General features: G+C 38.6%; 1 protein-coding gene and 1 long non-coding RNA gene across 2 annotated transcripts; both read left to right on the top strand.

The window, feature by feature from the left end:
• The first annotated feature begins 517 nt into the window (after positions 1 to 517).
• LOC130713775 (F-box/kelch-repeat protein At3g06240-like) lies at positions 518 to 3,158 on the top strand. The gene has a single exon (XM_057563575.1). The coding sequence runs from the start codon at positions 782 to 784 to the stop codon at positions 1,898 to 1,900; it is 1,119 nt and encodes a 372-aa protein (XP_057419558.1). The 5' UTR covers positions 518 to 781; the 3' UTR covers positions 1,901 to 3,158.
• A 1,633-nt stretch (positions 3,159 to 4,791) lies between these two features.
• Positions 4,792 to 7,571, top strand: LOC130710218 (uncharacterized). The gene is made up of 2 exons (XR_009010326.1): positions 4,792 to 5,263; positions 7,069 to 7,571. It is a non-coding gene; the product is annotated as an uncharacterized LOC130710218 (long non-coding RNA).
• The last annotated feature ends 7,330 nt before the right edge of the window (positions 7,572 to 14,901 follow it).

Genomic DNA, 14,901 nt, shown 5'->3' with positions numbered 1-14,901 from the left:
TGAAAATGTTAAATGACAGTAGTAGACATATAGAATCAATAAAAGGTTTTTTTTATAAGCAGAATCAATAAAAGGTTGTTTATTTGAGACGACAGTTATAATTTATGCTTTCTTTCAATTCATTTCATCAATTGGTTGAATGATTGTATTATTTTGAAAAGGTTTTAATAGCACATTTGGTCTCATTTTGTAATCAAGGCCTACCTAATTTACATAATCTAATTTACATAATGTTTTGTTCACACTTTACTATATGTGAAAAAGTAGCCGAGGGGGGAAATAAGAAGAAATGAGAGAGAAAGAGATGTGATTGATAATATAATTGAAGAGAAGAGAAAGATAATTAAAAAGTGAAGTGGAAATGAAGTAGAGCTATAAATGAATTCTAGCTCAATGCTGAAATATCTTTAGTTTTTTTTTTTGGTTACATAATATCTTTAGTTTATTCCAAAGGAAACGCAATCCCCAATTTATATGAACTAAAAAATTTACGCCTGAATTGTCCTATCCATGTCAGTCATGTAACTCAACTCTTCCACTTCCATCAAGCAACATTGTCAGCAAAATTCAAATCAATCTCATCACTTCTGTAGACTGCACTGGAAATCCAAAATGCCTCTTCGAATTCAATGCTCATATTGGACCAAGAAGAATTAAATGCTGAGATAAACTCCAAACTTCAAACAAATAGAATACAAATCGTTTCTTCTCATCTTGTAGCACCCAACACTTCTTAGGTAAGTTAGCACAATAAGACACATTCTCAAAAGGCTATCCATCCATGAAGCCCTTGCATACCCTTTTCAATTCCTTGTCCCAAGAGTGCTCCAAGCTCTTCAAAGCTCCAAAATTCTTCTTAGATAATTTACTTAGCTCCACCCAGAGAAACCCATTTCTAATCCTTGATCGCTTTCACTGGAAGGACAATATCTGTGGCCAGCAGTTGTTTCTCCTAGATGTCAAAAGAAAAGAGCTTAAAGAACTTCACATTCCAAGAGTCACAGATTCTGACATGGGTTTTAAGGTGGTGGGTTCATGCAATGGTTTACTCTGTGTTGTTCATTATTCCTTGGATCCAAACTCTGCAATCTTCCTCTGGAACCCAGCTACATCACAAACCAAAAGGGTCCTGGAATCAGAAAACGCTTTGCTTCCTCATAAGGTGCCACCAAATTGTCTAATAGGCTTTTACTTCAACTACAGTGACAATGATTATCAAGTTGTGAGGCTCTACTCTTTTGGTTTTGATGATTCTCTTAGCAAGATTAATGCTGTTCAGGTTGAAAAATACTCACTGAGTACTGGGTTGTGGAGAGAAATCAAATGTGATCAGCAAATAACAGTGAATGGATGTTTGTTTTGGACAGAGAACACTGTGACAGTGGATGAAACTTTGTTTTGGGGGGCCATGGAGGTGAGTGAAAAGGTTAGCCATGAAATGATTATTTCTTTCAATTCATGTAACAATGTGGTTAGCAAGATTGAGTTGCCTGTTTCTGCTAAGAATTGTTCTGAAGTTTATAAGAAACTTGCAGTGTACAAGGGTTTTGTTTCTGTGATTATTTGCTTAGAAAGTGAACATATGGAACAATGGTTAGAATTGTGGGGTTTTTATGATAAATATGAAGGTGTGGAGTGTTGGAACAAGTTACAGACAATAGGAATGTTTTCAAGATTAGAGCGTCCAGTGGGGGTTTGGAAAAATGAAATTCTTATGGCAACTGATAAGCAAATACATGGTGTTAGTGGAACCATAGCTTTGCTTCCGGAAGATGATGATCTTGAAGCTGAGTTTTCCTACAATGTCTTTAACTATGTGGAGAGCTTCATTCCTTTACTGGGTGGGAATATGAATGTGGAGACTGACCCCTTTGAAAGCGAATGGATTCTGGTTACATGATGTGCTCAGGAGCAATATCAGCAAATTAAGCATTGAAGGCAATGTACAGATAGGACTGAAGACTAAGACTATGTTTGTATATTCGTTGACACCATTGTAAACTGATGTTAACACGAACTTACAGAAAAAAAAAGTGAACACAATTCTTCTTATGGATTGAAATGAAAGTGAGTTCATGTTGCTCTCAATTGGCCCAAATACAGACTAACTAGATTTCCTTTGTTAGTCTATAATATATGTATGTGGAAGAAGCCTGTGAATGCCATTGTGTAACTTAAGCTCATTATCTTCTCTACATTGGTATCCATCTGCATATGTACATATAGCTATGGTAGCATAGAACAATATTAAGGGAATATTTCTGTTATACTCAAAGAACTATTGGATCGAACATAGATTGATTTGTTTGTTAAAAGCTGCTCTTCTAATAAAGCTGGTTTCTTTCTCCTTTCTTATTGGCTTATTATTATGAAAATATGGTGGGTAAATGTACTGTAAAAGAATGTCAGTGTAAGTGTGCAAAGGGATGGAATGAAAGGGAAATAGGAAATCAAATGTCACATAATATCTTGTTAGATGATCTGATGGCGGAATTGGGGGACGGTGCACTTAACAGAAAACAAAAATGACGAGTGGAGTTGGAGGCATGATGGGGAAGGGATCTATTCAGTCAACTCATCTTATTTGTTTTTACAGGAACAATCTCTGGAGGAAGCAGATCCACTATTCAAACTGGTTTGGTCAGTCCTTCCAACGTCAGTGCTTTTGCTTGGAGGATGTTGAAAGACAGAATTCAGACAAGGAACAATCTCCAGCGGCGCCAGGTGATCACAAATGAGGAAGGTGCCTTATGCCCCTTGTGCAGGCTGGAAGAGGAGTCTACAACACATCTGTTTTACTTATGTCAGGCCACAAACCCAATTTGGTATGAATGCTCTAAGTGGCTGGGAGTTCTATCATCTCTGGTGCCTTCCCCACGGGAACACTTACTCCAATTTTCTTCCATTGGCATCCCTAAAGCACAAAGGGTGGGGGAGTGTGTTATTTGGATGGCAATTGTGTGGACTATATGGCTACTCCGGAATAAAGTAATCTTTAATGGGACAACATTTGACAGGAATCACGCACTAGAGCTGGCACAATTGAAGGCTTGGCAATGGCTATGCAGCAAAACAGACAAATTCTCTTATTCTTGGTTTGAATGGTTGAGGAATCCAAGTTCTTGTATTCAAGCACTATGAGGGGAGGGGCGATTGGAGCAAATTACTTCTATGATTGAGCAGGGAGTGAATCCTAAGCTCTACGGTTTTAAAACAGAATACTGTACAGGTGCAAGGCCATATGCAATGCATGGTATATTGTACAGTAGGATGGAGGGACTTATAAGGAGGCTTAGCATGTAATCCCCTTTGGATTACATTAGTTTTATATTCCTTCATGTATCTTTTGCTTTTCTTCTTTCTTTATCTTCTTGAATTTATGCAGAAGGCAGGTCTAGACTATTCTGAAGTCTTTGCCCCTGTTGCTAGAATGGAAACAGTCAGGTTGCTTGTTGCTTTGGCTAGTTGGAAAGGTTGGAATCTATGGCAGCTTGATGTCAAGTCTGCCTTCCTTAATGGCCCTTTGGAAGAAGAAGTTTATATCACCCAACCTCCTGGATTTGAAGTGAAAGGGAGTGAGCATAAAGTTCTCAAACTTAAGAAGGCACTCTATGGCTTAAAACAAGCTCCTCGAGCTTGGAATAGAAGGATTGATCAGTTCTTGTCTCACACTGGATTTCATAAATGTACAGTTGAGCATGGAGTCTATGTCAAATCTTTTCCCTCTGGTAGCTTGATTTTTTTGTGTCTCTATGTGGATGACTTACTCATCACTAGCAGTAGCTCTCAAGAAATTGAAGCTGTGAAAAAGAGCTTGAAAGGTGAATTTGAAATGACAAATTTGGGCAAACTGTCTTATTTCCTGGGAATTGAATTTGTTCAAACCAGTAAGGGAATTCTTATGCATCAGAGGAAGTATGCTTCAGAGGTTTTGAAGAGATTCAATTTGTTGAACTGTAATGCTCTCCAGTTGAGGGTAATTTGAAGTTGGGACTTTGTGAAACTGAGGCAGAAGTTGATAGCACACAGTTTAGACAATTGGTTGGTTGTCTAAGGTTTTTGTGTCACACTAGACCAGAGATTTCTTATGGTGTTGGCTTGGTCAGTAGGTTTATGAGTTGTCCTAGGCAGTCACATCTTGCTGCAGCCAAGAAAATTCTCAGATACCTAAAGGGAACACTTAATCACGGAGTCTTCTTTCCTAGACACTTGCCAGATCAGGAAGGGGATGGTAATCTACATCTTGTAGCTTACACTGACTCTGATTGGTGTGGTGATCAAGTGGATAGACGTAGCACAATGGGATATGTGTTTTACTTTGGGAAAGCACCAGTCTCATGGTCATCAAAGAAACAAGCTGTAGTTGCTTTATCAACTTGTGAAGTGGAATATATAGCAGCATGTAGTGCTGCATGTCAAGGTCTGTGGTTGCTGTCTTTGATTGAAGAATTAGGACTGAAGACTGATGAAGCTGTCCTTCTGAAGATTGACAACAAGTCAGCAATAGATCTTGCGAAGAATCCAGTTAGTCATGGTAGGTCCAAACATATAGAGACCAAATACCATTTTCTGAGAGATCAAGTCTGCAAAGGTCGGATCAAATTGCAGCATTGTGGTACAAATTTGCAGATAGCTGATGTTTTGACAAAGGCCTTGAAGATTGACAAGTTCAAGTATATGAGAGAACAATTGAATGTCAAGAATTTCTGAATTGTGCAGCTGAACTAATTGTTGAACTGTTTTGTAGTTTTTTTTTCCTTTCATTAGGTTTTTCTGCAATATCTGGTTTAGCATTGTTGTGATAGTTTAGCTTTGTTACATGTTTCGTTGTAAGCTTCTTGGATTAGGAGGGGATGTTAAGTAATAATCCAAGTTAGCAGTAGTAGTTAGTTAGTGGGCCTGGTTAAATGTAAAAGCCCAGTGGAGTGTGAGCCCAAGTTATGGGTTGTATATAGCTGCATATTGCAGTGTTGTGTAACTAATGAATCAATAATCAGTTTTCATTTGTTATCTCTAATATTCCAGCACTCTCTCTTTCTCTCTCGTTCTGTTATTCTTCTCTGAACTCCAACAGAGCTTCTTCACCTTCCACACTCCATATTCGATTCTTCATCTGATCTGATTCCATGTTACCGATCAAGGAGGAAGCTTGAAATACCCAGTTCGTCGTCTTCCGATCTTCGTATTTCGTAGGGGAGGGACCATTTTCGTTCAATCTTTTCCGTCTTTCATTTTGGTTCTCATTCACCGATCAAGGAACAAGGTGCGTTTGTTCTGTATATGTTGTATTATTAGGTTTGGGTTTAGGGTTTTTTTTAGTGTATTCAAATTGATGTTTCACTGCTGTCATTCGTTTTCAAATTTGGGTCTATATATATGTAGTTCTGAATCTGGGTAAGGGTCTGAATCAATTTTTGTTCGTTTGTGTTTTGTTTTTTCAAATCTAAATATTGGGTTCACAGTGGGTGGAGGATGCGGCGACCGTTCTCTTCTCATATGGTACATAATTTCCTTTTTTTGTTTTTGGTTCGGATTCCAATTAGCTTCCAATTTTGAAGTAGGTAGAAAAGAGAACCTGAAGGTTGTGTTACAGAGGCATTTTGCTTTGACAGGTTTAGCAGTCTCAAAACTCAGTATTTTTCCTTTTTTCTGGTTAGTGGGTTTCAGCTGAATTATTGTTTTGTTGCTTGGGTTGAATTGTGTTTGGTTTATGCTGCCTTTGTTAATTAAACTCCATTTAGCTAAAGCTTATATCTTTTTGTTCAAATCTCGTTCATTTGGAAACATATGTTGGTACAAAGATCATAGTTGATAATTTAGTTCCACTTCTATGAAAGTAGCCTATATGTAAAAGTAACCCATCACTGGGGGGGTCTCCTCGCGACGTCTAGTTGATGCAAAACATGGCAAGGCCAAATAGATTTTCTCCTTCCTCTATGTCATCACTCCATGTTACCCACAGTTGAATCTCTGTTCCTTCACTATTATTTATGCTGGTCTAAATTTAATATCAGTTTATCTTGTTTTTCTTTCTGCTCCTCCTTCTCTATTAATTGATTTAATTCCCTCCATGTTTATTTGGGATGTTGTGGGTGTGAAGAGGAAAGACTATGCCTTTCATTCTTTGATGACTCAATATGTATTCTTGGCTTTATTTGATATCAGATCTTGTTTATTTGATTGCTGCCACCAAGTCCTTATCCCCTTTTATTTGATATGTTGCCTAATCTCCTTGCTTAAATAATTTATATATTTGATGGGTTTTTCCACTCTTGTGTTGTTGCAATTACCTTTTTAAGATAAAAATGTAGGTTATTTGGATCAAAGTTATTTAGGCAGGAAATATTATATAAATGACAATATGTGACATGGACCAGATTTTGGAGCATTTGAAATTATTAGGCTTGGCGTCTTATATGATACCTTACTGTTTGTGCTATTTGCAAGTGACTGTGTGATCAACTTCTAAGTTTATCTGGTGATTCTCTAAAAAATTAAGTCACCCATCACTTGTTGCTCAATTTAATTTTGTGTATGACTTTTTTTTTTCCAGTGTCTTGGTGATTATTTTTATTTTCTCATGTCAAGTAATGTTCGTTGTATTTTTACATGATTCTGCAAATAATGCATGTATTTGTTGGATTATCTTTATTTTTGAATGTTGGAATAATTATTGACTTATTGTTACTTGAAGTAATAGAAGATTAGCACTGACCAGAGCCTGGAATGAAACTCAGAGTTTGAAAAATTAGATGGCAAGATATTAGTTTTCCCACCCTACTGCATAGTACTGCTATAAGTGTTTGTGCTTTTGCTTGATGTGCTTGACTTGTATGTTTGAAAACTGCTTTTGTGATTTCCCACAAGTTTGTGCTTTTTCACGGTTTTCCCTGTATGCTTCAAGCCAATTACCAACACAACTCAAATGCTTCAGTGAATATGTTGCAGATCCATTTGCATGCTTCTCTAACCTAAGGATGAATGAATAATTTTTACTATTTTTAAATTATTTATAGTGTCATTATTTTTCGATAATAATATTAAATAATTATTTTTTGTCATTCACAGGTTAAGGGATACACTGACAGTCTCTCCCGACAAATAATTTTCATAGGGTTCGATATTATGATCTTGGCTTTTGAGGGATATCTTGGCTGTTGATTGCATTTTGGTGGGCTTTAGCTTCTGCTGCATAAGCATACCTCCTGTTGTTTTCTGTCCTTCGAGTGTGACAATTAGTCAGATGCATTGTTCCTGCCTTTCTGCATAATTTGCATTTTGCCGTGCAGAGTCTTGTTACTTGGTGGGGGTACTGGAGAATAAAATTGGTTGGGGTGATTGTTTGTGTATTTGTTTGTTGGGTAGTTGGGTTATATCCCATTATGTGGTCTGGAAGGTGATTTAATAGTAGATGGGTAAGGCCTCATAATCTCTTAGTTTGGAGGGGTGTGTCTCATATTGGTACTTTTGTATTATCTTACTTTTCAGTTTTGTCCCCTTTCTCTCTTTTACTATGTATTATGGGTTGGAGTACCCCTTGTACTCCCTTTAATACATTCTTTGCCTATCAATTTTTTTTATTGTAATCTTATGTTTTTACTTATGTGTCTTGCAATTCCATACTTCCATTGCAGTGTTAGTTTGGATATGTTCATTGTTCAGACGGGATAGTCTTTGTTTATTATTCATCAATTTCAAGTGAATTAGTGGCGGTTTTAAACCCCCACTGACATGCGTTACAACCGCCAAAATTGCAAATATGATTTAAATATAAACTTGTGGAGTTTGGTGATGGGAAAGCCACGTGAGGAACGATAGTGCAAGATTGTTAAAAATTAAAGAGTAACTCTTAATATGAAAAAAGTTAGCCAAGAAGAATCGAACCAGGGACCTCAAACAAACATACATTTATAACAACCACTAAGCCAGCAACAATTTTTATAATTAATTGTAAAAAAATAGGATTTATTGGGTTTATGACTAACTATGACTTATGTTGGGCCACCACTCTTCCTTATGATGCCCAATAAGGTCATATAAGGTCTTTCTTCGACTTTCTCATCATCAGGACTCATGTTGGGCCCACCAATCTTCCTTATGAGGCCCAATAAGGTCTTTCTTCGACTTTCCCATCATCGGGACTCATGATGGGTCACTCTTCCTTATGAGACCCAATATGGTCTTCCTTCGACTTCCCCATCACGGGGACTCACGTTGGGCCACCACTCTTCCATATGAGGCCCAATAAGGTCTTTCTTCGACTTTCTCATCATCGAGACTCATGTTGGGCCACCACTCTTCCTTATGAGGCCCAATAATGTCTTTCTTCGACTTTTCCAGCATCGGGACTTCTTGATGGGCCACTCTTCCTTCGACTTCCCCATTATCGGGACTCATGTTGGGCCACCATTCTTCCTTATGGGGCCCAATAAGGTCTTTCTTCGACTTTCCAATCACCGGGACTCATGTTGGGCCACTCTTCCTTATGAGGCCCAATATGGTCTTCCTTTGACTTCCCCATCACCGGGACTCATGTTTGGCCACAACTCTTCCTTATGAGGCTCAATAAGGTCTTTCTTCGACTTCCCCATCATCGGGACTCATGTTAGGCCTCCACTCTTTCAAATAAGTCCTAATAAGTACTAATAAGGTCTTTCTTCGACTTTCCCTACCCCAAGACTCATGCTGGGTCACTCTTCCTTATGAGATTCAATATGATCTTCCTTCAACTTCCCCATCACGTGACTCCTATTGGGCCACCACTCTTCCTTATGAGGCCTAATAAGGTCCAATAAGGTCATTCTTCGACTTTCCCTTCACTGGGACTCATCTTGGGCCACTCTTCATTATGAGGCCCAATATGATATTTCTTTGACTTCCCCATCACCGGGACTAATGTTGGACCATCATTCTTCCTTATGAGGCCCAATAAGATCCAATAAGGTCTTTCTTCGACTTTCTCATCATTGTGACTCATGTTGGGCCACCACTCTTCCTTATGAGGCCCGATAAGGTCTTTCTTCGATTTCCCCGTCACCAATACTAACTTTTACCCTGGACATGAAAAGGAAGGGATGGCCCACTAAGGGCCTTAGACATGACTAGGACTGACATTTACTCTTATCGGGTCTAACAATGGAGGATAGTCCAATACGAGTCTCTGACCTAAGGAACATATACATGAATTATTTTAACTATTTTTAAATTATTTATAGTCACAACATTATTTTTCATTAATAATCGTAATTTTTTTTGTCATTCACAGGTTAAGGTATATAATGGTGGTCTCTCTCAACAAATGATTTTCACAGGGTTTAATTTTATGCTCGCCGTTACAAGAATCTAGCTTGCCTAGCACTAGATTAATATCATATTAGTAATTGCAAAATATTTGCTTACTCATTTTTAACTTAAACTATTTCATCATAAAATCTAAATAAAAATTAAACATTATCATTTTTATACACAAATGTATAAATATTATACTATATATAATATGTTTTTTTTTTAACAAATATAATATGTTTATAATGCATATAATATAATATACATGAATAACATTAACTAAATTATTTATTTGCCTTTGTAGGAAAAAGTTTTTATTTGAAATTATTTTGGCAAAATATGATTCCATTGCGGGTTCGGTTTCTAGCGGCCTGTAACCGCCACTAATTGCGCAAAGATAGTTTTACAATTCTAAGCCACATAACTAACCGCCACAATTTTTCAATCAGTGCACAAGCAACAAAACTATCTCCACCCACTCCTTTCTTCAAAGCACACGAATGAATTTTTCCTCCCACTTGAATTTGTCTACCATCATTAAACTCTTCCCACACATATGAAACCACTCCAAAAGCTTCAAAGAAATTCCCAGAGTCCTACAAGTCCACCCATCACGGTCATCCAAGAAATCACATCTCTCTTAGGAATACCATCAAACAGCTTGTGTGCATCAAGCATGAGACCACATCTCACATGTATAAGCAAAATCCTTTTCCTCATACACAGACTTGTTTCAAAATTTGTTACCGAACATGACAATTTTATCTGAAACTAAATATGTGTATCAAGAAAAATCAAAATTGCAAACCATGGGTTCACTGAAAACATAGCATGCACTATAGCACATGCTCTCCAAATTTAGTCCATCTGTATGATATTGTTGGGGAGAGTCACGGCGAGGACCCATGGGCCAAGGCTGAGAGGAGACACCAAAGAGATCTTGGACACCACATCTTAACCCAAAACCTTAAGGCATTAGGTTTATGGGTCACATCTCTTATAAACTCTCCCTCTCACCTTGACTTCTCCGATGTGGGACTTGACTCTAACACTTGATTCCAACAATCTCTCCCCCTCAAGTGTGAGTCCTTCAACCACATCACCCATGGTCCTCCCGTCTGCGGAAGCTATCCACCTTGTACCGTCGTTCGCTGCTCAACGGAACTCGCTGCCTAGCCACACTGCTAGGAAGACTTTCGACACAAGGAGCCGTCATGGTCCCACCAACCATCGGCTCTGATACCACTTGTTGGGGAGAGACACGACGAGGACCCATGGGTCAAGGTCGAGAGGAGACACCAAGGAGATCTTGGACACCACATCTTAACCCAAAACCTTAAGGCATTAGGTTTATGGGTCACATCTCTTATAAACTCTCCCTCTCACCTTGACTTCTCCGATGTGGGACTTGACTCTAACACTTGATTCCAACAATCTCTCCCCCTCAAGTGTGAGTCCTTCACCAATCAATGCAAAGCCCCAAGGAAGAAGAAAAATTACCAAAAGAGGCAAGATGATGATGAATCTGCTAATGCAGCAACTGAGGAAGTAGCAGACGCATTAATTTGCAGCTTGGATAGTCCTGTTGATTCATGGGTTATTGATTCAGGTGCATCTTTTCATACTATTCCTTCAAAAGAATTATTATCTAACTATATATGTGGAAAGTTTGGAAAGGTTTATCTTGCAGATGGAAAACCACTTGATATTGTGGGAAGAGGTGATATTGATATCAGATCCTCTAATGGAACTCTCTGGACATTGCATAATGTCAGACATGTCCCTGGAATAAAGAGAAATTTGATCTCTATAGGCCAGTTGGATGATGAGGGTTATCACACCACTTTTGGGGGTGGAGCTTGGAAGGTGACGAAAGGCAATCTGGTTGTAGCTCGAGGAAAGAAACGAGGCTCCCTTTATATGGTTGCAGAGGAGGACATGATAGCAGTAACTGAAGCTGTCAATAGCTCATCTATATGGCATCAAAGACTTGGACACATGAGTGAAAAAGGAATGAAGATCATGGCATCAAAGGGTAAGGTGTCAAATTTGAAGCATGTTGATCTTGGTGTTTGTGAGCATTGCATTTTGGGGAAACAGAGAAAGGTTAGCTTCTCAAAAGCAGGCAGGAAATCAAAATCAGAAAAGCTCGAATTGGTGCATACAGATGTGTGGGGTTCAGCCCCAGTGAAATCTCTTGGAGGTTCACGCTATTATGTCACCTTCATAGATGACTCAACAAGAAAGGTATGGGTTTATTTTCTCAAAAATAAATCTGATGTGTTTTCTGTGTTTAAAGGGTGGAAAACAGAAGTTGAAAATCAGACAGGCTTGAAGATTAAGAGTCTGAAATCTGATAATGGCGGGGAGTATGACAGCCAGGAGTTCAAAAAGTTTTGTTCAGAAAATGGGATCAGAATGATCAAGACAATACCAGGTACACCTGAGCAAAATGGTGTCGCGGAAAGAATGAATAGGACCTTGAACGAAAGGGCTAGATGTATGCGAATCCAGTCCGGGTTGCCAAAAATGTTTTGGGCAGATGCCATTAATACAGCAGCTTACCTGATGAATCGGGGACCATCTGTTCCCTTGGATTATCAGTTGCCTGAAGAGGTATGGTCTGGAAAGGAGGTAAGTCTTTCACATTTGAAAGTCTTCGGTTGTGTCTCTTATGTTCTTATAGACTCCGATAGGAGAGACAAATTGGACCCCAAGGCCATAAAATGTTTCTTTATTGGTTATGGGTCTGATATGTATGGCTACAGGTTTTGGGATGAACAAAACAGGAAAATCATTAGAAGCAGAAATGTTACTTTTAATGAAAGTGTGCTTTATAAAGACAGGTCTTCTGCAGAATCTATGAGTTCAAGTAAACAGTTGGAACTTTCTGAAAGAGTGGCATTGGAAGAAATTTCAGAAAGTGATGTAGCCAAAAGAAACCAGATTAATCCCGAGAACGAGGATGATGAGGTAGAAGTTGAGCAGGAACAAGAGCCAACAGCAGTAATTGAAACTCCTATAACTCAAGTGAGGAGATCTACAAGAACGCCGAAAGCACCACAAAGGTATTCTCCTTCGTTGAATTATCTGTTGTTAACTGATGCTGGAGAGCCAGAATATTTTGGTGAAGCCATGCAGGGGAATGACTCTATCAAGTGGGAGCTAGCAATGAAAGACGAGATGACGTCCCTTCAGAAGAATGGAACATGGTCTTTGACCAAGTTACCAGAAGGAAAGAAAGCTCTACAGAACAGATGGGTCTATAGACTGAAGGAAGAATCTGATGGCAGCAGAAGGTACAAGGCAAGACTTGTAGTGAAAGGGTTTCAACAGAAGCAAGGAATTGACTTCACAGAGATTTTTTCTCCAGTTGTCAAAATGACCACTATAAGAGTTATCCTGAGTATTGTAGCTGCAGAGAATCTTCACTTGGAGCAGTTAGATGTTAAAACTGCATTCCTACATGGTGATTTGGAAGAAGAGATTTATATGACACAACCTGAAGGTTTTGAAGTTCCAGGCACGAAGAATCTTGTATGCAAGCTTCACAAAAGCTTGTACGGTCTGAAACAGGCACCGAGACAGTGGTACAAGAAGTTTAATGAGTTTATGAGCATCTCAGGTTTTAATAGATGTGACATGGATCATTGTTGCTATGTTAAGAAATTTGCTGACAGTTATATTATTCTTGCTCTGTATGTTGATGACATGTTGATAGCAGGATCAAATATGACTGAAATTAACAGGTTGAAGCAACAGATGTCAGAAAACTTTGAGATGAAGGATCTTGGTCTAGCCAAACAAATCCTTGGTATGAGGATTTCCAGAAATAGATCAGAAGGTGTTCTGAAGTTGTCCCAAGAGAAATATGTTGAAAAATTACTGGACAGATTCAATGTTGGAGATGCCAATACCAGAAGCACCCCTTTGGGAAATCACTTAAAGTTTTCAAAGAAGCAGTCCCCACAAACAGATGAAGAAGAAAGTTACATGTCAACAGTTCCTTATGCATCTGCAGTAGGGAGCTTGATGTATGCTATGGTTTGTACAAGACCTGATATAGCACATGCTGTGGGAGTTGTCAGCAGATTCATGTCAAATCCTGGGAAGGAGCATTGGGAAGGTGTAAAGTGGATACTGAGATATCTGAAGGGTTCTTCAAGAATGTGTCTATGCTTTAGAAGAAATGATCTCACTTTACAGGGGTTTTCTGATGCAGATCTAGGAGGAGACTCAGATGGTGGAAAAAGCACCACAGGTTATATTTTCACCTTAGGAGGAACTGCTGTGAGTTGGAAGTCTAAACTTCAAAATAGAGTTGCTCTCTCAACCACTGAATCAGAATATGTTGCCATTTCAGAAGCAGCCAAGGAGATGATATGGCTGAAGAATTTTCTCAAAGAATTGGGAAAAGAACAAGATGTTCCTCCATTGTTTAGTGACAGTCAAAGTGCTATTTGCCTTGCAAAAAATCCTGTCTTTCACTCCAGATGCAAGCACATACAGATGAAGTATCATTTCATCAGAGAACTTATCAATGATGAAGAATTATCTCTGTTGAAGATCTTAGGATCAGAGAATCCAGCTAATATGTTGACCAAGACTGTTACAGCTGATAAGCTGAGGCTTTGCATTGCCTTAGCTGGCCTTCGAGGATAATTGAAGACGAAGGCGCTACACTAGGTGGAGAGCAGATTAGCTTATTGCTTACAAGAAGTTACTACAATTAGACTCCAAGTGGGAGAATTGTTATGTTATGTAGTCTATTTGTAGTCCCACATCGCTTATGTAGTCTATTTGTAAGTCCCACATCGCTTAGAATAAGGAGGAGGTTGACTTACTCCTACTATATATAAGCACCTCATTGTAAGCATTATACACACCAAAGAGAAATATTACTACCTAGTGTAGCCGTGGACGTAGGTACACACATTGTGTTCCGAACCACGTTAAAATTCCTGTGATATTTCTTTCTCTCTTCTCTCCTTTCTATTATTGCTCCCAACAGACACTGACGCTCCAATCTTGAAAACATTCCTATTGTCTGCAACTTGTTCCAACACTCCACAGTCCACACCTTCATATTTAGCATAAAAAACCCACAATTCTAACCATTGTTCCATGTTTTCACTTTCTAAGCAAATAATCACAGAAACAGAACCCTTGTACACTGCAAGTTTCTTATAAACTTCAGAACAATTCTTAGCAGAAACAGGCAACTCAATCTTGCTAACCACATTGTTACATGAATTGAAAGAAATAATCATTTCATGGCTAACCTTTTCACTCACCTCCATAGCCACCCAAAACAAGGTTTCATCCACTGTCACAGTGTTCTCTGTCCAAAACAAACATCCATTCACTGTTATTTGCTGATCACATTTGATTTCTCTCCACAATCCAGTACTCAGTGAGTATTTTTCAACCTGAACATCATTAATCTTGCTGAGAGAATCATCTAAACATGAACTTTTTGCATCCCCAAAGGAGTGAAGCCTCACTACTTGATAATCATTGTCACTAAAGCTGAAATAAAAGCCTATTGGGCAATTTGGTGGCACCTTATGAGGAAGCAAAGCGTTTTCTGGTTCAAGGACCCTTTTGGTTTGTGAT

This window comes from Lotus japonicus, chromosome 4, assembly GCF_012489685.1.
Source record: "Lotus japonicus ecotype B-129 chromosome 4, LjGifu_v1.2".
NCBI lineage: Eukaryota > Viridiplantae > Streptophyta > Magnoliopsida > Fabales > Fabaceae > Lotus > Lotus japonicus.
Note: the sequence above shows the minus strand (reverse complement) of the source record. Positions and strands in the feature narration are given on the sequence as shown.